Consider the following 25741-nt stretch of genomic DNA (forward strand, 5'->3'; position numbering starts at 1 on the left):
CATTTTTAGTGTTTTCCTTCCTTAAGAAGACCTAGGTGACTTAGGGTTAGGTAAGAATCAATGATTGTGATTCACCCATTTTTCTGCTTAAGACATCCCTCAGTTTTATTAGTTGCATGTATCACATAGGGATTCTCAATATAGATTCGTTCTTAGCATCTAGAATCGCAAAACAATCCTTAAGTCAGCCCAAAAATAGTTCACATAGAAGTTTGTGCCATTACAAACAATTATGTCCAAAACAGTTTATCGACACTTAAAGCCTCTAATGCTATACATCCACTATATCTTCAATATTTTAACACATCTCTTGAATCACTCAACATCCATTATTCACTCAGCATATACTAACTTGCTTGACACTGGAGTGACTCGGTAGTAACTGTCTTCTCGACACATACTAGTGCTTGACACATATTACATATTGTTCTCGGCTTGCATTATCTAACAACTTATGCTCAACATACACTACATATTTGGCTTGCTCTATAAGAATTTGACTAAGTATGTAGTCACTCATATGTCAAAACCAACTTGAGATTAACAATATCCCCATTTGACATGAGTGGAAAAAACACATTTTCATGCATATGTATACTTAAGCATAAGTTAGATAATCTATAATCTTTACTCGGCTTACATGCAAAATTTCAAAATATCAAAATTTTGCAAAATTGATGACTTATCAATCATACCTCAAAACTTCATAACTCCCACTAAGTTGATTGTTTTGTGCTATATCTGAATCTAATACTCCTACTAAGTAAATTTTCTTCAACTGTTGGCTTTCTCTATTTTTTTTGTACACCCCCTTTGGGTCTTCCCTTCTTTTTTGTCTGAATTCCCCTTTTTCTCAATTCCCCCTTTCTTGATACTTATGTCATGGGTGGTACACAAATAGTGTGTTTGTCCAAAAATGTTTGATGAACTTTTAGTATAATCTTAAGTGTTGCATCCCAATTATTGCATGCCACCTCTAGAGATTCAATTTGTACATCAAGCTTGGAAACAAGGTCCATTAAGCCTTCATGAGTAGAAAGATGAGAATCTTTCTTCATCACTGTTTCTACAAAGCCTAGTTCCTTGTGCAACACCTCTATGTGTGAGGTTAAAATGGCTTAGATATTTATCAAGGTAGCTCTGGTATTTGCATCTTCTGCATGTAGTGCAACTAGTTGACCTTGAGTAGATAATAAAATTTTAAAGTGAGATTGATTGTGACTAGGAGACAACTTAAGAATATTACATGTTGCCTTTAAATCTCCCTGTAGCTAATCAATATCCCTCTATCCTTCCTATGTGAACAAGTTCACATCACAAAACTTTGTGTATAGAGAAAATATATTCTCTAACACCTTTTTCAATTTCCATCTTGGTTGCTAAATTAGCCTTTCTAAGTGCAATGGAAGTAGAAATATTTTCATCGACCTTTTTTAAAAATCTCTTCTCAGACCATTCTAAAAGTTTAGTGTTTTTGTCCAAATCTACATCACTTATTTCATCCATTTCTGTATTGAGAGGGAGTAGGGGGTGGGAGAGGAAGAGGGAGAGAAGGAGATGAAGAGAGGGAGAGAGAGAGAGAGAGAGAGAGAGAGTGATAGGGATAGGGAGAGAGAGGGAGAGATAGAGAGTATGGGATGGGAGAGGGTGGGAGAGAGGGAGAAATGCAGAGAGAGAGAGAGAGAGAGAGAGAGAGAGAGAGAGAGAGAGAGAGAGAGAGAGAGTAGGTGATGGGAGAGGGTAGGATAGGGGTAGAGAGAGAGGGAGAGAGGGAGGGAGGGATGGGAGAGGGTGGGGGAGAGAGAGAGAGCTGTTTATATGTGTGAGAAATATATAGTAAAAGAGATAAGTAGAAGAGTAGGGGGTGGGAGAGAGAGAGAGAGAGAGAGAGAGAGAGAGAGAGAGGGGGAATGAGAGAGAGTGGGAGAGATAGAGATAGAGAGAGTATGGGATGGGAGAGGGTGGGATTGTGAAAGACAAAGGGAGAAATGGAGAGAGAAAGAGAGATTAGGAAATGAAAGAGGGAGCAAGAGAGAGAGTAGGGGATGGGAGAGGGTGGGATAGAGATAGACAGAGGGAGAAATGGAGAGGAAGAAAGAGAGAGAGAGAGAGAGAGAGAGAGAGAGAGAGAGAGAGAGAGAGAGAGAGAGAGAGAGAGAGAGAGCAAGTGATGGGAGAGGGTGGGATAGGGGGAGAGTGGTGTTGAGGTCTTCAACAAAAGGGTGAATGAGTCCAATAATCAATCCTTCAAGGTATTCTTATACCTTCCTAAGAGTCTCTAAGACTCCTTTTAACCACACTTCAACCTATCACAAATTTCTAAACAACTCCTTTGAACTTCACAATAATCTTTACAAAATGACTCTAAAAGCTTACTTTGAATCCTAGGGTGCAAACTTGAAAATGGTCACTACCCAACTCCTTGACCCCAAAAATTTATTGGTTTAGAGGACATACAAGGACCAAGATTCCACACTAGTTTGGGTTCCCTAGCTATCACAACTAGAAAATGCACTAAGAGGCCAAAAAGTTCCCAATAGTACTTTTATGTGTTTTAGGGCAACAACTCAGAAATATTCCAAACAACTTGGTGAACAAATTATAGTTTCAGATACCCTTGTTGGTCTTATATCTATCCTCCAACCTACTCTAGCACCCCTAAACTCACACATGCTTCTCAAGCCTAATTGGCCAAAAGAGGTTTGGAACACCTAGTAAAGAGCAAGAATGGGTTCCTAAGTCAAAGAACTAACTTAGATTTCGCTCACACACTTATCTCAACATGAGACAATCATTACCCAAGTTCTAGGCTTCCATCTCCTTGTTTACCCTACAAACCCTCACCAATTTGGTTGAATACATTGAGATATTCAACCTAGGGCTCAATCACAGGACCCTTAGACCTTTTGAGAAAAATTTGCAACTTAGGAATCTATTAGTAAATGTTCTAAACTTGAAAAATCCAGGAGACCATTGAATTCCAACCATGGAGTTAAAAGTTAGGACACAAAATCCATTAAAACCCTAAATTTTAGTGTATGTTGACTCAGTCTAAAAAAAATAGTGATATCTCCATTCAAACTTAACAAAATTGAATAAAATCAAATGCTATGGAATCAAAATTTAGAAATCTACCCAATCGTGACATCAAATCTAGTCAACCAATCCATAAAATTTTGCACATGTAATAAATGCTCAAAAATTCTATTTATTTCTCTTTGAAAATGGTTTATCCATATAGTATTTCACTCCCCTCAATGTTTAAAGGGAATTGAGACTCAAATACATCATCCCCAATGGTTACAACTCATATTTGAAAGGTTGGGACTATTGGGTGAAAAGTTGCATTTTTTTGACAAAAAGTTGTCAACAAGAAAAATTGCTTATCAACAACTTTTAAAATTTTTCTCTTTACACCATTCTACATGAACATTTTCTTTTCCACAAACCTTACTAAGGTATAATAACATACAAAACATATCAAGGAAACCTAATTACTCAAAAAATGCAATTTTAGGATCCATTTGGAATAAGCGAACTTAGGTTAATAAATACACCTTAAGTTCCTTGATCGTACATACGATCATTGCTTATTACACACATAAGTGAAAACTAAACAAGTTTTTTGTATGGATCACCATATGTATTCTTCAAGATGAATCATCACTATATGTCTTGATTCACCTTGTTGTTGGTTATATCACCTTGGTTCCTTGCACCAGAGAGAGAGGGGGAAAGAGAGAGAGAGAGAGAGAGAGAGAGAGAGAGAGAGAGAGAGAGAGAGAGAGAGAGAGAGAGAGATAGCAAGGGATGGAGAGGGTGGGATGGGGGGGGGGGGAGAGAGAGAGTAGGGTATGAGAGAGAGAGAGGGGGGGATGGGAAAGGGTGGGATAGGGAGAGAAATATTTTCACATAATGCGTATGCACCATGTGAAAACACCAAAAACTGGTTACAAGGGAAGTTTCAATCCCTACTACCCCATATTCTATTTTTTTGTTTGTTGTTTCTTCTACTATTCTAACATAAAACATGAGTTTCATACTATTGGAAGCTAGAAAATACTGAATTCAATCATTGTATACACTATTTGAAGGGTTTATGAACATTATTTCTATAGAAAAGGTTAGTGTTGTCCTTTTTAAATATTCTTTGTTACTATAGAGATAAATTTTATTATAATTTGAAAAGTTGTTTAATATTAAGCAAATTCATTGAAATTTGTATGTCTAAATGAATTGTTATTTGGAAATGGTTAGAAATTTGACAAGTTTTTTAATATATATTGTGTATTCATTGAAATAATTGTAATTTGTATATGTATTTGAATGATTTTTTATTTACAAATTGTAAGTAATTTAGATCTTTGAATAATTTGACATATAGAAATCATCATCATGCCAAGGAAGAAACCAACAACAAAAAAATGAGAGAGAGAGAGAGAGAGAGAGAGAGAGAGAGAGAGAGAGAGAGAGATTTGGAATTTAAAAGAGATAAAATGAGACTACTACATGAAAAAAGAAAATTGCAATGGAAAAATGAAGAATATTTTTTCGAAGAGGAACACGAACCACCAATACAAAGAAACAAAGAGGAAGATTTGGAAAGACAAAAAGAATGAATGAGACTCTTATGCTCAAGAAGAAAATTGAATTGTGAAGCTACACCATATTCCAATGTTGGACTCATATCATCATCTCATGTTGAAGAGATGCTAATTCTACATTTGACAATGTACACAATCAATCATGTCATGTTGAAGGCACAACATCAACATATCAAGTAGGTGATGCCAAGGGACATCATCTTCCATTCAAGGTATCAAAAATACTCAACCTTATGTTGATATTCAAAATTTTGAGGGAATGGAAGAGATTATAACACCTTCTAGAATTTATTTTAGAAGACCAAAACATTTGATAGATATTGATAATAACATTTTGGAATCAATGCCAAACAAGATTAGCAAGTGTACTTGTCAAAGAAAATTTAATTGTATGTGGAGTTTTCTTTGAAGAATTAAATATGACATGTAAATGCCAATTATTTTTTAAAATGATGAATAATTTAAAATTTAGGCCCATCATGAAGATTCTTGGGTTAATAACGATAGATGATTCAAATGAAAAAAATATTGTAAAGAATCTAATGAGTGCATATGACAAAATGGGTTCTAAATCATGCACCAAAGATAACAACATCACAAGATGCATACTTACATCAAAAATAGTAAGTACCCAAATGAAGAAAGCTTGACTCATGAGAAAGACAAGCAAAACATTGAAAATTAGTAGAGGTACTTTAAGGAGCACCATGGCAAGGCGTGAGAGAGTGGATCCAACAAAAAATGAGTTATGGATATTTAGCAGTAGACTATCGTGAAAGGATAAAGAAATTAGTGAAGCTTTTAAATCATCAATTGAAGAGTTTTGGAAAAATAACACACGTGTTTCCCCTAATCAAAGAGATGTTGTAAGAAGGAAGATTTGTAGCTGAAATTGTGATCCATATGAAAAATATTTTTTGGACTCAACTCAAACACAATTTTTTGAAAAATCTATTGGTATGTATCCTCAAATTGAAATATGTCAAATATTTTTTGAGATGGGTAAACCCTTTTATGTGAAGATAAATCACACATGCACAACTTGTTGTTGTAGGATACATATTGAATTTTCTTACAATTTTGATGTTTTTAGGCATATATGTGTGTTATTGCATTCTAAGTTTGTTTTGTAGGATTTTGACATGAATGATCCACCTAGATCTTCAAGGGAATTCATATCCAACATTTTATGTGAAATGGGGGATGGTCAACAATTTTACAAGATGTCATGCTTGGATGGTACATGCTTATTTTGTGGTTCTTTGCCACTTTTATCAACTTACAAACATATGGATAGTACACATGCAATTGGAAATGATATAGTAGATTAAAAAAAATATAAGATAGTGACATATGCTCTAAAAGATGGGAAACAGGATAAATGATGTGATTTAGTCATTGAAAAGATTTCGACATATGAGTTCATGAAGATTTTTTGTGAAAAGATTATTTACAAGTATATAAGGCATACACATAGAGCTTGATGGCTAGATTTGCAATTCTAGTTGTGCAAGGATGCATTTCCACTAGATACCATTTTTTCAGTTGTAGACTTCACAGATAACTATACACTACAACGACAAAATGAGGTGCAAGTAAAGTATAATACTTCTTAATAGGTTTCTATTTTTTCTTACATAAAATTCATGCATGTAGGTCTACAAGTATAGAGGATGACAAGAAGATATTGAGGAAGTACCATTTTTACATCATTGATGATTGATCACATTTAATGAAGTTTGTACATGGTTTTTTTCAATTGTTTTATGGAGATTTTGCTACAGGGGCATACCATATCCCCAACACATTATTTGGTTAGACAATTGCACATCTCAATTCAATAATGCATGGATGTTCTATTGGTATAAAAGGATGCACTTGTTGTCTAAAATTCAATATATGTGGAATTTCACAGAGGCTGGTCATGGAAAGGGAGAGAATGGTGGTGGAGGTGCATGTATCAAAAGAGCCATAGCTCATGAAGAATTAAAGTACAGAGATGGAGCAATATTGACAAATGAAAAATTAATCATCCAATGGTATAATGCTACAATGGGTCCAAGTAATAAAGGTGAACCTATGGTTCATAGATTTTTTTGGTTGATAGATAATACTAACATTGTATCATATGAGGATTGTTGCACACTTCCAGGATCAAGTGAGTTGCACTCTTTTAGAAGCTTTGATGCAGGATCATGGGGTATCCACACAAAAAATTTGCATGCTTTTGTCCATCATGTGTAGAGGAAAATTGGGATGAGCATGAGTCAATTGAATGGGTGGACAAATGGGATATATGGGTTTTGGACCCAACTGTCACCTATTGTCTTACACACACATCCCTCTCTCTCTCTCTCTCTCTCTCTCTCTCTCTCTCTCTCCCCCCTCTCACTCTCTATTATCCTATCCCCCTCTCTCTCAAATACCTTTCTAACCCCTTATGTATCTCTCTTTGACCCTAATCCCAAACCCCCTCTCTCTCCCTCCCTGACCTCTGATCCTTGAAGTGAGAACTTCACATAAAGAGAGAGGGGGGTTAGGGATTAGGGGTCATAAAGAGATGGGTAAGGGGTTAGAAAGATTTTAGAGAGGAGAGAGAGAGAGAGAGAGAGAGAGAGAGAGAGAGAGAGAGAGAGAGAGAGAGAGAGAGAGAGACAGAGAGAGAGACAGAGATTATAGGGTATAGAAAGAGGGAGAGGGGATAGGACACGATAGAGTGAATGAGAGAGAGAGAGAGAGAGAGAGAGAGAGAGATATGAAGTGATGGAGAGAGAGGGATATAGGAGAAATAGATTAGGGGATATGATGGAGAGAATATGGAGAGAATGGAGGGGGGAGAGAGAGAGAGAGAGAGAGAGAGAGAGTACTTCATGATTATAGGTTAGATAGAGAGAGAGGTTAGGAGTTACCGAGAGAGATATATTAGGAGTTATTTAGTTAGTTATTGAGTGTGTATATGTGTTTTTGAGAGGTAGAGAATGAAAAATATGTTAGCGAGTAAAAGTACAAAGTTGTGTCACCTTTTAGGCTGACTTATTAGAACGACCGAATTTGAATATTTCTATCTAAAAATCAATTTTTTTAAAACATATGATCTAGATAAATTTATTCTAGCTAAGTTATATATGGTCTCACACTTTTCCAATTGGAAATGGCTACTAAATGCATGTTTTATACTATTTTATATCCAATTACTAAAGAGATAAAATTGTTTTAGAAAAGTAGCATTTCAATAACTCTTACTATTTTTTATGATATTTGTTTAATAACATATAAACACAATTTTATAGAGCTCAAAGTTAAAAATAATCTCGTATAAATTTTATAGTGTTTTAATTAGATATAGTGTATTATAATTAAAAAATTCTACAAGCACATATTTTAACACTCAAAAATATGCCAGTTTAGAGAAAGAAAAATATATTAAATCATATCAAAAAAATCTAAAAATTACGACATTCTAGAGGAGAGAGTCCTCGTCTAGAATGTATAAATTTTCTCTTGGTTAGAATAGATTTGTTTTAAAAAATGTGGTGGGAGATGAAAATCATCAATTTCATGTGAGTTGAAATTTGAATCATTATAAAAGAGAAAATATAGGTCTAAAGTTGTTTTTTCTTTTTATTGTTCTAGCTATATATGTTATCTATAACATAGTTTGAGATCAAAAGGAAATAAATTGATTTCCCTATAGTTTTGTGGTGGGAACTAGACAACCAATTTTTAGCATTTTTTAGCAGTTAAAATTTTTTCTTTAAAAATTAGGAAAATATATCAATTCTTTTCCCAAATAATTATAAAAAATTATAATCTTAAACTTCTCCATTTCTATACATTTCATTATTTTACTTCATTTTCAAATTCAAACTAATAATACCAATTTTATGTCATTGAAGGTGAATAGATAGAATTTTTTTACCCTTTTCCTTTACAAAAGGCTGACACAAGTTTGTGCTTTCACCCTAGCATTCATGTTTACCTATTGATTTGCATTTGGAAAATAATGACTACCTATTTTAGATTATGCTTAATTAAGATTGATGGAAAATAAAATTTTTAAGACATAGAATTAATCTATCTACCTCATGTCATAGAGATCTTCAATAGATTTCCAACACATTTTGAACAGAGTCAATCAGAGTCTAGATGTGAAAGTTATGGCTTCTAGAGTAAAGCCTACATTTAGTTCTTCAAAACTTGATTAGGTTTTGTACAACTCGATCAGGTTTTGTATAACCTAATCAGGTTTTGAATGCACTTTTTCATTTCATAACCCGATTTGGTTATGGCTTAGTGATAGCATAGGGAAATGCCCCAAAGGCTTGGGAGACTGTTTTTCGTCCAATTTTTTTCCTTTAGATGAGTTTTCATCTTCTAAGATAAATTCTTATCTTTTTTTCATTAGGTTTGCTAATGGTGAAGTAGGCATCTCTAAGATCACCATCATAATCTTACACATTTTCTTAGCTTTCTAATAGTATAACTTTGTATATTTTTGGACAACATTAGCTTGGTAAACTTTAATTACTTTTACCAATGCCTTGGCATTCCTCACGAACATTTGTCTACCATTTTTAAATAACTTTTGATATACTTCAAAAAAATAAAAATAAACTATATATTATTGTTCTCCACTTGATTATATACACATAAAAAAAAGGTTTCCATTTTCGATTGTTTTGGTGTAAGTTATGCTCAACACACAAACAAGTACTAAAATTTTAGAATGTAGTCAATTCAATAATTCATAAAAAATAAAATATACATCATAAAATTACAAAAAATATACATCATCTAGATATGACTCTTAACTATCATCCTAATAAAGGGATGAGAAAAATAGCAAATATAACTATGTCATTGTGTTGCACACAAAAGAAACTATGTTATATTTTCTAAAAAAATTAGGGACTATTTTTCATGTCCACAAAGTTTGACCCACCTAATCTTATCCATGTTTTAAAAAATCTAGTTGTTTGAAAATTAGATTTAGAGTACTACAATTCATATGTTTAACACATATTTTTATTTTGAATGAATGACCCTCAAACATCTTGTCCAAGTTTAGGTTTACTTGACTTCAAAAAAATGGTGTCCACTTATACTCCCATTTTTGTACACCATCTTGGTGCACTCACCCCTATACATATGTTTTTCCTTATATCTTCTCCTTCCCATGAGGGGAAGTAAAAAAATCCCTAGAGGCTTCAATCATTGCATAGAGGGAGATGGTGGGGATGATGGGGTCTTCCTCAAATGCTCGCTTGTCCTCTTGTTTAGGATCCTCTACAACTGGAGCTGATAAAAATAAAGGATATATGAATCAATAATTATTATACATTAAAATCAAATATATTTACATAAAAAATTAATTATTTTCTTACTGCCATCAAATAGTCACTCTATACATCCACCTCAAAGGCCCACGGACGATTAAGAGTAACAAGGCCTTACAACAATTCAATCATTATAAACACTTGATCATACTTATAAATACCATTTGAAATTTCAATACTAACTATTATAATTAATAACTAAAATTATGAAAACTCTTTCATACCTCGGTCAATGGCTTTGAACTAGCCATTGCGACAACAACTCCATGATCGATGGACTGGCGAAGATGAGGAGTCTCAGATGTCAACAACTATAAATCATATAATACATTTGACATGTTTTTTATAGAATATAATATAATCAATTGAATTAAATTAACATGAAACAAATGCACCTCTACGAAGCTCGTATCATGCCTAGGCTCAGAGTCCCATATGAATGTCAATGGTCTAGTAGAGAACTAATGTGTGCATCGATAATTTTTTTTGTCAATCCTTCATATGATTAATTAATAAATATATGTATTAATTTAAATGATTAAATTGATACATACATGTCAACTCATCGACGAGACGTAAAATGGGCTCAGGGAATTCGTACTAGAGCCATCAACACTCTTACCCATAATTTTGAATAATGTTAAGGAATGCTAATTAATTAGTCATTCATTGTACATATGAAATGTAACCAAATTAGTTTATTATAATTATAATTTACCTATGTGTCAATGCCATATGTGTCACTCAGGAAGTCATCAATGACTAACCCATCATCCATAGTGCCTCCAATGTGACTACCAAATGTGCATAAGGATCCACATGATGTGCACATGTGACCATAGTGCAAAGAAGGCTCCTCCTCAACTAATGGATTGGTGCAATGAATTAGGGTCTGTGTCAAAGAATTGATAGTCCTTAGAGTACTAGTCTCTACACGTTCCTTCACATCTGAAGGAATAATGACATGCTCACCCTATGGCTTGAGAATAGGTTCCCTAACTAAATTTGGTTCATGATGTGCCCTTGACCTCTCAAATGATGACCCCCCACCTCTACCCTAAAATATAACATGTCAAAATAATTGGGGATCTCCTCGAGGACAAATTCACAATATAATTTCTTTAATTAATATATTAGTACCTCATGATTGTTACAAGGAAGGGCATCAAAGACCATCCACCATCTATCCCAAAAGTTATTTCTAATATTACCATGTATGCACCAATCAATGGGGAACCTTTTAGTTGAAGTTTTGATAGTGTCTTGTTCTCCTAAATTTTTAACAATGCACATATGCTACCTTTCATTATGTCCTTTTTTCTTATATCGTTATAGGATAATTTGTTTGCATAATATCTTCTTTGTTTTTCTCTCTTAACATGCCAAATATCCAATTGACCACTAATAGAAGCTACATGGTTCATAATGGACTCAAGGGAGGATGCCAATTGTGCTCTCATAGGATTAATTTTCCCACAAGCTTTCAACCTACCAATGATTGCTTCTAATTCATTTTACCACCTTTCTATTTCATTCATTATATTTTTTTGGGTGTAGGAGGAAATCTTTCAATTGGTGGAGGTTCTGAAAGTTCTTGCTCTTCCTCACGAGGGTTTTCATTTTGATCTTGTGGAGGGTATTCATTTTAATTTTTTTGATCAGGCTAGGGATTTGGTGGTTGATTATTCACATTTCCTGATAAGAAACCAATTGCATTAAAAAATAAATAAACAAACTAGAATCAAAACTTAAAAAGCATACAAAACAATGCTAAAACATACAAAAAATGAGTAGAAAACATACTTGATGATCTCGATCTGGATCTTCGGTGATGAGGAAGCATTTTGAAAGGAGAGAGAAAAAACAACACCTTTTACAAAAATGTGAACACTATTGGAGGTAAAGAAGGAAATCAACAAAAGGAAACAAAAAAATGAAATGGGCTATGGGTTGTAGGCCATATATATAAGATTTAAAAAGTGTGCACATGCTATAGCACATACACGCTATTGCAAATTTGAAAAAAAAAGACACATGTTATCTTTCTGGCACCGCAACTTGGTGCGTTCACCCTACTTGAGGAACATAATTGGCAATGGATTTTAATATAAAATTAAATCAAACCACTCATTGAGTAGTAGATCTTCTTAAAATTTAAATTGATATAACAATGAATCTTTAGGAATTGTTAAATGTAACAAAAAAGGGGCTTTATCAAATTGAGTAGTTATGAGTTCTAAATTTCAAGGATTTTTCAAATGATCTTCCTCACATGAAATGTTAATTGTTACTAACATATTACATTGAGTTTAAATTTTTAGTTGAAGTGATATGGGCTTTCAAATTAGAAGGGTTCTTGAAACCTCAAACTGAGAGAGAGATTATATACACAGGGATAGACTCATGAAGCAGTGAGACATGAAAAAGTTTCATTCTAAGGTTATAACTACATAAACATGTAATAAAAATAGCTCATGGAAGCTCATGGAAAAATGATATCTTTATCTCCAAGATAAGGAAGATAATCAAATGTATTAACATTTATTTTGTAAGGAGAATGTATGGCTTCTATAGACTCTATGAGATTTGAGGGGCACATGTATTTCTAGAACAACTTCAATTCAAAGAATTTTCTTCCGTGTTCTTTTCCCCTCCATAGGACCAAAACAAAATTGTAAAATTAAATTATTTTGATTATAAAATTAGGGCATTTGTCTTTTACTCATAAAAAAAGCCTAGAAAAAAATGTTATAAATGAATAACTAATTCCTTTATTATAATTTATTTTAATTTATTATTAACTATATGCTCTCTTTTATGTCCAAAAAAAAAAAAAAATTTAGTAAATCATATAGTGTTGTTGTTAACATATACCACACACAAGTAACAATAGCAATATAAAGTGAATATGCCTCATGTGAGATCCTACAAATTTCATGGAAATAGAAAATAAATCTCATGTGGAGTCCTACAAATTTTGTATAATATAAAGCTAGGATATATACTCATTTGTTAGATTTCCATTGAAAGAAATTTTAGGTTAATTAAGTTGATAGGCTTCTCCTATGGAGTGAATGCTCCAAAATAAATGCATTGACTATCTCACACACAATTAGTTATCTCATGGGAAAATTAGAATGGCAACTAGAATAGAGTTAGTTATGATCTCAAGATGGGTAGAGTTATAATGATCTATTTGCACTCCTTTGATCCATCCAACACCTCCATCTACTTGGCCAACACGCTCTCCCACTCCATTGGTGATCTCACCGAGATTCTATACATCCGTCTTCCTACATGGAAACAAATCATTGGCAAAATCCCCAATTCAATTTTATGCCTGCAAAAGCTTGACACAGTCGATCTATCATAGAATGATCTCATTGAAAAAATGTTGTCACGGATGGAGCTAGCGATTTTCCCCTCTATGCATCACATGCCCCCATTCAATTCACATTCTCAATGCCATATGCATGCCAAAAAAATTGCAGTTCAAATTGCATAAAATGTGGAGAATAAATTTGAATCACCATTCAAACTATTTGTTAGTCTCCACTGAAATTGTGTGAGTAGAAATATCTTATTCATAAACTATGTTTTTCCTGGTTTTCTCATATTAAAAACTTAAAACTTTACAACTTCTCTTTTTAAATTTAAATGTTTACTTAAATATTTAAGCTCCCTATTGTTGAGTATGGACTAAGAGTAAAATATTAAGAAATAATTTTTTAAATTATAATTAAAAGTATTTAATGTACTATCTATCCAAAAAATTTATTTAATGTTCTATAAATACTAGTAAGATGGATTATTTATCTATCATAACTATAATTGTTAACAATTAAAATATTGAATATATTAATAAATATGACATTAGTATGAATATATAATATATTTAATCAAATATAATAATTAAAGATTTTTTTAGATTGAATAGAAAATATATAAATTTTGTGAATATTTTTCTAATTTTTTATTAATCTAATTTTGTTATATAGATGAATCAAAATAGAAAATATATTCATTTGTTGATTAAATGGTCTCAAATTGTGATATTGCTATCAAAATTTAACTGTGTGATTTTGAGTTAAACTCATTGACCCATGTTTCAGGAGTAGTGATTCAACATGAATCCATCTCTCATGAGAATAAATGGAACACTTAGCACTCATTGGATCTAGGTGATGCTCATAGGGGTGAAGCACCAGGACTTCCCAATAGGTCACCCATCCTAGTACTACTCCAGCCTGAGTGCGCTTAACTCATCATTATTATTATTATTTAAATTCATCAATTGGTCTTAAATTATTATTTAAATTAAATATATGATAACATATAAAAAAATATTACCAGAAATCGTTATTTCTAGTAAGATGATTCTTAAGGTGAATCATGGAAGGTCGATATGTTTATGCATGGAGAGTTAAACAAATGGTAGTTTAATGTAATGTTATTATTGTGGAAGACTTATTTACTAATTTGTCTATGAGCAATAGTAAAATCTACATAAAAGAGATTTTCTACTATATTTTAATTTCATTATTTTATTGTTCAAAAATTATAATTAAACTCAAATCCTATAATTAAAAATTATATGTATACTTAATCATTTAATTCAAAATTTTAATTATAAATACCATAGTGTGTATATATATTATATACTCTATGTGTATATGTAATCATTTAATTAATAACTTTAACTTTATATATATATTTGAAAATAGACACACACACACACATACTCTGTGTGTGGGTGTCTATTTTCAAAATTATTAGGTTAAATTATTTTTATTTATAAAATAATTAATTACACTAAAATAGGATATGCTATTTTAAGTAAATTAGTGAGAAAATGGGAAATAATGATCTTATATCTCTATTTTTTTCGTTTTTCTTTCATCCCTACCCATAAAGACTTATATGCGACTCAGAAGCATCAACTATATTGGTATAAGATTACATCTATCAATATTTATAAATCTTTTACAAGGGATTCAATTGGAATTTTACAAGATCTTGTTCAAAGTTAACCCTTTTGCACTCCCCAAATCTATCTCAAGTCGAAATTGTCACTACAAAATAACTACATCTGATCTGAAAATGATATAAATATGTAAGAAGATGTATATTTATGATACTCTGAAAATGCTTTATGGGATTAAAATATTGATCTAAAATTGTCCTCCATGTGATGAGCTAGTGATAGGGAATGAATTTGTAACCATCAAATCTAAGAATAGTCGGGAACATCAATGAAATAAGTTCCATCAATTTATGTTTTCTATTAAAATAGCTAGGAAGTAGTTAGGAAATAGATTCATAACTCTAAAATTCAACCATAAAATTTGTATTGTCAACGTACTTTATAATTTTTTAAAATTTAATTAAGATGCCCATAATTAATTTCCAAATGATTAGTTTCAAATTGATGAAAGGAAAGCATTTTGCATGATGATAAAAATATATATTCATGACAACTAATAGATTACAGATATGTAGCACTCAAGATTTTATGCCTTTTTGAATTGGAGCAACTGAGGAAATAGAATAAAATTTCCAAACACGACGATGGAGTGATGGTGAGGGGGTTTATGCTTTCATGCGATGGGGGCATATGATGCATGGGGGAAATTGTCAGTTGCATAGCTTGCTCAGTCATGGATACCCCAGCTGAGAAAATTGAGGGTTCTTAGACTAGGCGGGAACAAGCTCCGTGGGATCATTTCGATAGGCATTACAACCCTAAGAAATATGGAGTTACTTGAACTTGAAGACAACCAGATAACCAAATAATCTGGAGGTACAAAGCATCGTCTCCTCATACCCTATGAAGACTACTTCAGTGCTCTTGAATGGGCCAATACAAAAAATTTCCTTCCTTAAATTTCCACAAAAGAAGACTTCACCAGGTTCTTTGTAGTCGGGGATAGAGTCACAGGGAATATTTTACACCATTTGAGGATTCTAATCTCTTAGAAAATTTGGAAGCATTTATGGATCATGGGGGCAGTGTTAGTTCATCCCTTCTTTGATGGGGAAGACAATATCATAGAATTAAGGCCCGAGTCCCAAGCCATGCTTGATTTTTGGGCACTGACTTATCACAAACCTAATCTGAAAGCTATGATTTGTAAACCATCACAACTTCTTCAAACCAACATAGAATTGTGTTCAGGAACAAGGAAAAATTTGGTGGTTCTTATGTGAGCCAACTCATAGTGGAAGGCTTTAGACTCACAATACTTAGTAAGGAAAACATATACCATGATTGTAAAACACTTTCCTAACATAAAAAAAAAATCTACTAACTAGATATCTGACAGTGTATGGAATTGGTTTTAGTGTGAGGCAGTTTTTCTTTGTACAATGTACATACACCACTTTTTTTACATCAAAATAAAGTTCTATCAATGTTTATGTTATACAGAAATGCATGTTGATCAAATACAAGTGATGGACAATTATATGCAGAGGTAGAGTGTCATGGTAGGGATGATGTGCGCCAAACACCAACATAAGAAACAATTGAAATGTCTGCAGTTATTATACCAAGTAAGGCTCGAGGTATCAAGAATGAATCCAACAACTTCCTTGTTTTGGCTTGTGAACCACTTGTTACTTTCACTGGTCAGCTCTGTAAGATACTGTTAAAGCTTATCTAATTTTTCATTTTGTGGCATTAATCTCACCAAGCTTGAGAGGAAACATGAGAAATATACTTCACCATGAATTGGGCCTTGTGAATAAATTTCAAATTTCATACCATCTAAATTTAGTAAAATTTCCTAAATAACTGCCTTGTTTCCAACCATCCAAAGCCATCATTTTTTGTTCTTTATGTTCTCTTGCATCCTAATGATGGATCATGTAGTATGATCCTAAACATTGATGGTAAAAAACTATACAAAATCAAATCTAGAAATTAAAACTCCACATACAAAGCTTATCATCAAAATTACTACCCAATCTTTCAAAAAGGTGCTTAATGATTTAAAATTTTCTTGTAAATTAATTCCCAAAAAAATAAAAATCTTTCAAAATAGAAGACTGGAAGAACATTTAAACATAACCAATGTTGAATATCTAATGTATGACTTAATGTGGAATAAAGAAAGAGTGGGGCGATGTGTGTGGAGGATCATTCCTTGTGAAATTGAGTAAGGAAAATGAAAACTATGTTTTAAGGTCATGAATTTATTTCACTTCTTGTATTTTGATGGTTGAAACTTGTTGTGATGGAAGTCACTATCTAATTGAAAAACACATGATTAAAAATTTAGTGCAGATACATGTGTGAAATCATGCAAACTTTGAGAATTCCTTATAGAATACTAAATTAACATAGGGAGATCCCATTTAAAGAAGATAAAGAGAAGACATGTAAAAAAAAACTATTAATGACCATTGAAACATGGCATGACATGCAAAAGAAGTTGCAAAAATAGAATAATATGTGTTTCTTTCATTTATTTGTCAAATAATATTCATAGTCTTTGAGCACAAACTTACTTCAAACTTTTTGTCTATGTTACAAATGTCATTGTTATGCAATTTACATTCTAATAATTAGGGACACTTGACTTGTCAACAACATTATTGTATTGCAATTTGCATTCAAATAATAAGGGATACTTGACCTGTCAAAAATGTAAGTCTACAAAGCAATAGAATAGATAAATGGGCCAATGACACAATTTTTTGTATATTAGTCTACCTGAATAGAAGCTCAAAGATAATTCCCAAAACTTCTACGTTATGAGGTATTCAATTCATATCTATATTCATTTCTTTATTTAATCAAACTTTTTCACAATTAAATTTCTTTGCAACTTATTTGTTTTATGTACTCTTTGCTATGCCCTTTAAGTGTTTCTTTTATTTTGTCTAATTGATTATGATTTCATTCACAATGGATAGTGGCTAAAGAAATCCTCTTCATAATTTATATTTTATCTTTCAAATTTTTTGTAGTTCAAAATTTTCTGCTTCTCTTCAGCGATGATATAGACATAGCTCATTGGATCAGAAGCTCTACATTTCCTTTCAAAGTCATCTACATTCCTAGATTTTTATTTAATTTTATTTCAATGTTTAGTTTTTGTGAGTTGTGAGTTCATCGTTGCGCACAAGTTTATTTATTCTCAAGAAAAAGTCACTTTTTTACATCACTACAGTAGCAACAAGTTCCAAATGCCCTTATTGCAACACTTTCCCCTTCTCCTTTGAATTTTAGCTTTTAGATATTTAATGCCATATGAAACAAGAGGTCTGGAATAAACTCAGTCACCAACAATATTGTAGTATCAAATTTGGCACACTTACTTTTACTTACATACAATGCTTCTATCAAACATTATGCTTGCTTCTAATGACATTATACAATTATATTGATAAACTACTATTCAGGTTCAAAAATACCTTTGTTGGTAAGCACTTTTGGACCACTCTAGCCATTATTGTTTCATGACCAAACATCTTATAAATCATAAGAAAATTATGTTTAACCCTTTACTTATCTATGCAATTTCTTACAATGATAAATATGCATAAAATACTCTATCGGTTTTTCCCTTGAAAACCTCTTATAGGTACAAGTGCTAGTTTTTTTTTTAATATTTTTTTTTTGATGGAGGGTTCAGACCTACGAGGTACGGAGCCAGTGAGCTACCAATCAGCGAAGGCCACCACAAAACAGTTTTAGGAACTTGATTAATTTAATTTTAAATAGTATTCATTTGGATTTATCATTCAGATTTGTATGAGACCATAAATGACTTAAGTTATCTTGACTGCTTAAATATCACATACTAAGTTTCATTATAAGCCTAAAAGTGTTAAATAGTCAAAGTAAACTTCTTAATTTACTCCTTAATATATAGGATTTAAAAGTGGCCCGTTATCCTATTGTCCCAATACATATATATTAATGACCATAAATGACTCGTTATCTCTTAATAATTTTAATAGCATTCTTTTCACTACCACAATCCATTTTTTTGGTACAATTTAGCAGGTTTTTGTTTTTGTAGTTGCTGTGTTCATGGCTGTTTTTGAATAGACACGTTAAGTAGTGGCAGTTGGGAATACTATTGAATAACACTTGAAAACTAAAACAAAGCTAATTAGTATAACATACATGCACTTATTTTGCATTTCTTGAATATAAATGTTCGACGTCTCTGCATGTAACATTTTAATAAATGAAACTGAAATCTGAGCACACATCAATTACTTCTTTCTTTTTATGAACAATAAAATTCAAAAGATTATCTATAAGTTATTCCAGTGAATAATATTCTATATCAAGAATCAGAAGTGAATATTAAAGAATTTGGATTGAATATCAATTAAAAATGAGTTTAATTGTTCCAGCTATATTCCAACATATAGTCAGATGCAATTATACGTTTTATCTAAAAATATTAAAAATTTAACATTGAACTACTAATCAATTTAAACAAATTTTTACTAAAATTAAAGATAATTAATTAAAAATTCTCAATTTAGATAGCAATTGGTTAATTTCCAAATGAAAATTAATAACTTTAAAAATACAAGGATTTCATGTAAAAGTTAAAACACCCATCATTTATCACATGTCAAACTTCTTTTCAAAAAAATTGAAGAGCATTATCGATACCCTCAGGCTCGGATGTCTCCGTTTTATAATCCATGCCGATTCTGACTGTTTTCAAAAGAGGAGCACCTTTCAAAATCTTAGAACACAACGAAATAGCCTCTCTATCTTTCAACCCAATATTCATAGTAATACTCTCCAAATTTGGTAGTCGTATAGTACACCACTTCGGTAAAACTCTCTGTACGTTCACATAATATCAAATTGTTAAAAATTTGTATTAATTAAAAATCATATGAAAACATGAAAGTATTGATCGATGATTTGATTATGATGGAAAAGCCTATCTACAGAAATTTTTCTTAAATAGTAATCCAAAATTATAGATGAGTGCTTTGCGAGATGTCACTAAAATCTTGAATTCAAATGATTGGGAAGGAAGTTTATGAAGCAGATTAAATGAAAAGAGAAATACTGACCATTGGAGAAGACAAAATATTGGCAATGTACAGCTCTTCCAAGCAAGGAAAGCTCTCTAGATACTGGAAATGATGGAATGTTAAAATATCGAAACACGTGATTTTCTTCAGTGATTTTACTGTTACGAATTGCTCAAGACATTCAAAATCCGCTTCCAAATGAACGCATACAGGTAAATATATGTTCACCACTTTGAGTTCAAAGCATTCAGTGATTTTAATGCTTTCCAATCTTGGGCAATTCACTTTCATAGAACAGATTGCATCCCCAAGTTGAAGAAACTTAAGACTCGAGGAAACTATTTTCAATCGTGAAGGCAATGAGCATTTTAATACAGTCAAACTCTGAAGAGAACGACATAATTTCAAAATTGCTTCAAATGGTTTCTGGCTTAGATGAACACTTTCAAGATGGCATGTTACAAGTTGAGGAAAACCCACGAACGGCTCGGGAACCTTTGTAACCGCAAAATTTTCCAGAGAGAGAAACCTAAGCGTCACACATGAAAACAGAGCGTGAGACACTTCTATATTAATTCCACTTCTTTTGAGATTAATGGTCTTCACACCAGATGAAGAAATCCAGAGAAGCCACTTGTGAATGCTTCTCTCACACCTCTCACAATTGTGAAGCTCAAAAGACTCAAGGCCAGCACACTGCATAAGAATAGTCTTGTTAATTATATCTTCAGCCATAACAGGGTAAGTCAATTTAGATCCAACTTTTCTTTACTTCGAAGGAGTTATTGAAACAGATTCAATAAATTCATCAGAAAATTTAAGATGAAGTAAACAAGTCCAAGCTCTACACCATTTTCGGGAAACCGCAGGAAAGTGAACGGTTTCTTTCAAGGGTAACCTCGTTAAAGTTTAGTTTTGTATATGAATACGAATCTGTGCTTGAACCGAGTCTGAGCTGAATGAAGGGTTTTTGTAAATCGGGTTCAGAGTTTGAGCATAATTTCTTTGTTTCTACGTGTGTTTCAAATATGAATTTTACTTTAATTATTTTTATTATTAAACATGAGTTAAAGAAACCTGAGTTATGTGATTCTCAGTTCAATGGGTTTGGATGGAGTTTGGAGTTTGGTTCAATCAACAGCTCGCCTCTAAATATCTTCAGAATCATAGTCTTTTAATATGTTCTAGATTGTTCGGATGATTCTTTGCCATTGTTTGGAATTAAGGCCATCTTTAGCTTCAACGTCCTCTTCCCCTTTGGAGTCTGAATTAGAGACCCTACTTACAGCCAACAGTGAATTCACAACCAGCAACTCTTGGCCAATGTCTATGCCTGCATCATAACACCAATTTACTGTTTTTAATAATTAAATAAAAAATCATTTTAAAACTGTATCTTGAGTTCAAATTTAATTTAAAATTGCTGGCATAGACATCGCCATTTATGGCACAACTATTCTTAAACTGATATGTTCTTCTTTGAACTTCTTGTTTCAAGTCATTTAGATAATGTTCGGTTGATTAACATGTTTATCAAAACTCTATTGATTTTTCTTCATGCCTCTGTACCACTGTATCTTTTGATTGTATTTGTGCTTCATCACTGTCATCTTAAAAAGTTAGTCATTCATTAGGCATTTTTTTTAGAGCATTCATTTGTTATTTGAAACATGTTGTTACAATGCATCTCTGTTGGCTGCTTCGATAACATGTAGACAATCCTGGTTTCTTCTTTCAAATATGACAGTCCTTAAACATTAAAAATCACTACATTATGTACTGTAGCAACAAGTTTCTACCATATCTTTTCAACGTCAACATATACACTCTTAAGCATCAAAACAGGAGTGATCATTTGCTTGGCATAGCAGCCTTCTTTCATGTAATCGATGTATTCTTCATATTGATCTGTCACTGTTTCTATTTCTTCATTGGCTCTGTTTTAGGACTTCTCTTCTATGTAAGGACAAAGTTTTTCCTTTTACGGAACTAACAACGATCTTTGCATTGCTTTTAGATAATAGCTTATCACTTTCTTCATCTATCCTGAAATCAATATTTTCTGACCTTTGAAAATTAGTGTTTTTGACTCTTTAATAGATCCCTACCTTTATGACAGTGTTTATTGCTTTTTATTAGATTATTTCTGAATTCGATTGTGTGGTATTAATATCTATAATTCCTGTATGCACGGCTATAGAAGAATGGGCTTTACTTTTTAAAATGTACTTCGAATTTGTATGGCATGAGTAATTTTTCAGTCCAAGCCCCAAATCGATTCTCAAGACTTCTCGCTCTTCAATCTTTTTCACTAGATAATATTGGGGCTGACTTTAGAAGGGAGGGACAAACTAACATATAAATTCTAAGCAATTTTCATTGTGATGGATAATATTTTCAGTTATATTCAATTAATCATAACTATTATATATTATAATAGGTTTCTAGACAACAATTTTTGTTTTCTAATTTTTTGAACATTTCAATTTAATAGGATGATACTTGTAAATTGACTTCCACAATGATGCTAGTGATATAGTTGTATAATAATTTCAATATGTTATTGAATGTTCTCTCTTTATCAATGGAAGATCTATCCAATTCTATGGATTTTATTGAGATAAGCAAAAGCAATCCCTTCTTCATGTTACCAAATCAGTCTCCACCATCAATCAATTGGATTGACATTCCTACAAATGGTTTGTCATAGTTTATAACTAGAATTGGTCTTGGCTTTCTTAACATACTACAACATGCAAAGGATACTTGTTCAACAACCCAATGTGTACACGACAATGATGTTATAGTAATGGAGGCAATCATATTAGAACAAAGTCACAAAAACCTTATTTTATTATACCAATTAATGAGAATATAAAGACATGTGATGAGGATCATAATCTTCATCTAGAGACTATTTATGTCCCTAACTAGAAGAAATAAACCACATCCATCAACTCATACCAAAACCATTTCACACTCCTCAATTGATTTGTCCTCCAACCAAATTATGTACTCTTTTTACTTTGACCAAGATGCTTGATCATCCTCGACTACTCATGGAATTTGGCTTTCTTGTCACATTGGTTGACTTATTCTTTTAAAAATGACTCCATCGACATTTCTTGTGGATTTAGGGATGACCAATTTCAATCCATGAGTCACATTCATAACTATCCCAAATCACCCAAAATTGGCATCAACTAATTTCCAATAAGCCAAAATAAACAACTAAGACAAATTTTGATTTCATAACATTGCTCGTGCAACAATGCAAAATACTTTTATTATTTGTCACACATTGATCTTTAATCATATTAAAACAAGAGATGATCATGAAATCACCTATGGTTATGTGAATTCCAAACCCAATCCAATGAATGAATTGGAAAGTGACATTATAGCTGAAACAATGGACTACCATGGAAATTTGCTAAAATTTGGAATTCAATTAACTAAAATGTTATTTATTAGAATTAAAAAAATTAACTTTTTTGGGTTTAAATTAAAGTATTTCTTTCATGGATGATGCTTGTAAAAGTGTGATCACACCATGCAAATATAAACAATGATTGTGTATCATGTTGCATAGAGTGAAATGTTACAACAATCTAGATTATGAAAAAGTGAACATCGCTACTATCATTGACACCAATGTTTGAAAAGGAAGTTTAAACCAATAGATTCTCACTCATTAGAGGCAAAAAAACACGAAGCATAGAGACATATGTAGAAACGTGCAATATAGTTGAGTCAAATGCATAAACCTTGAATCTGCATTAGATTACAACTTTTGAGTTATAAATTATACATCATTTTTATATGATATTTAAAAGTTTGTATCATGAGCCATTTTTATTTATTCTTTCTCTAAATATTATTAATAATAATAATTTATCTTCAATTGAATATAGAACAGCATCCACATCATTTCTATCCAATAATAATTTCTTATAGTTATTTTTAATTATAATTAAAAATATTATTATATACATTTATAAATCTATATTAATAAGTAAACACTAATATTTTGAGCGTCATATATGAAATAAAATCCTTTATAAGTATCTCTTAGAGATTAAGCATATTGATGTGTATCATGTTAGATAAATTACATTCTTATATGGAATGTAAGAGCACATAGTTTGTTTTTGATATTACTATCACAATTTGACAAACATCAACACTTACCAAAGCCTATATTCAAAGCAATAACACTACAACATACTATGAGGTTAATATAAAAGAAAAAATAGGAACCAAAAAGAGCACAAAATGCTTGTGGAAGTTTTATTAGTATTTTAATGCACATAAAAGGTGAATTGTCATTGATCTAGAGTAAATGCATACATTGGCACAATAGTGAATGTCATTTCATTGTCATTGATGTAATTGTTTTTAGAAGAATTTTGTAGACATTTATTTCCATCTTGTGAATTGTGTTCAATCAATTACTATCTAGAAGAAAAGGGTGTTTCTTTAGGATTTGATTTTAAAATCAAAATAATTTTTTTTTTTTTGGGTAGTTACTAAACTTAAAAACACAAACTAAAATTGAAGGTTACAATGGAAATATGGGTTTGCAAGCATATGAAGAAAAAAAATGCGGAATTTGAAGTTTATAGAAATGAATTTACTTACATGCAAAATCTTGTACAAAATATCTAGCATGTTTTCAAAAAGCATTTATCTTTTATTTATTTGTCACATCTTGTATTTTCTACTCTATTGTCTTTGTAAAGATCCCATGGATCCAAGTACGATCAATCATACCTAACCACATAGCAAAAATTGTTATGTTTTAATGTTCTAGATTATGTTGTATTTGGGTATTTAATTGCAAATGCTCAAAATACGATTTCCAAAAAGGGTTTTGTGTGTAAAATGTTGACTGAATCCTCTTAGAAGGCATCCTTCATCTAATATTCTTGGAACTCCTTTTGAATCTACATTTGTAAAATGGATAATGGATGAATTTTATCTTGCACATACCAAGGGTAGCTAAGGATTCAACCAAAAAATCATTGACATCATAAAAGAAAGAAACCAACTATAAAATGCATTCAAAATGATCATCTATTCCCACTTGCATTTGAATGGTTGACGTAATCATCCTTAAACCTTCATTTGTATATATTTGTGTCTATGTTTTTTGCATAAGAGAATCAATGCAGGATTGTTTGATTTAAATTCTTTCAATGTCTTAGAATGTATATAGTAAACCGAGTCTTCATGGTATTAGGAACAATCTCAAAATCACACGGACAAATAAATTTGCACCATTTTCCCTTATCAATGTACCCCTTGCACCTCCTTGGGGGTGCAAGTGCTAGTTATAAGCTCTTTATGTCTTTGAAATTGGATTCAATGTACAAATGAATAATTGAATATGTTTAAACTATGTAAAATTTTATGAACCAAGGTCATGGAAGATGAAACTTAATTGTATGTAAACTTGAAAATAGAAATTTGAGTTACATGTACTCAAAATTAGAAGATTACAATGATGAAGAATTGAAGTACACATACTTTATAAAATGGATCTGATTTAATATTTTGAAAAATCATTTTGTAGAAAGATAATTGATAGCGAGAGCTAGATGTTGTCTATTTCTATGCAATATTTATTAGGAAATCTTTTTAATAATATTTTGAAGAGGGAACATCCAAAAGTACATTACATATTTGTGCACCATATATAACTTGCATAATTGTTTTTGAAAACTTACTTTTTTCTTTTTAAGTTTGTACAATCTCTCTAAGAACTATGAACTATGAGGACAC

The 25741-nt window shown here is 31.8% G+C and overlaps 1 protein-coding gene across 1 annotated transcript; it reads right to left on the reverse strand.

Annotated features, from left to right (window-relative positions):
• Nucleotides 1-19551: 19551 nt before the first annotated feature.
• On the reverse strand, nt 19552-20692 carry LOC149560194 (F-box/FBD/LRR-repeat protein At1g13570-like). The gene is made up of 2 exons (XM_089827575.1): nt 19997-20692; nt 19552-19758 (listed from the first exon to the last, which is right to left on the reverse strand). Exons 1-2 carry the CDS (start codon nt 20690-20692, stop codon nt 19552-19554), a joined length of 903 nt encoding a protein of 300 aa, XP_089683701.1.
• Between the last annotated feature and the right edge of the window lie 5049 nt (nt 20693-25741).

This window comes from Cupressus sempervirens, chromosome 4, assembly GCF_028749045.1.
Source record: "Cupressus sempervirens isolate cs-2001-9-10 chromosome 4, ASM2874904v1, whole genome shotgun sequence".
Classification (NCBI taxonomy): domain Eukaryota; kingdom Viridiplantae; phylum Streptophyta; class Pinopsida; order Cupressales; family Cupressaceae; genus Cupressus; species Cupressus sempervirens.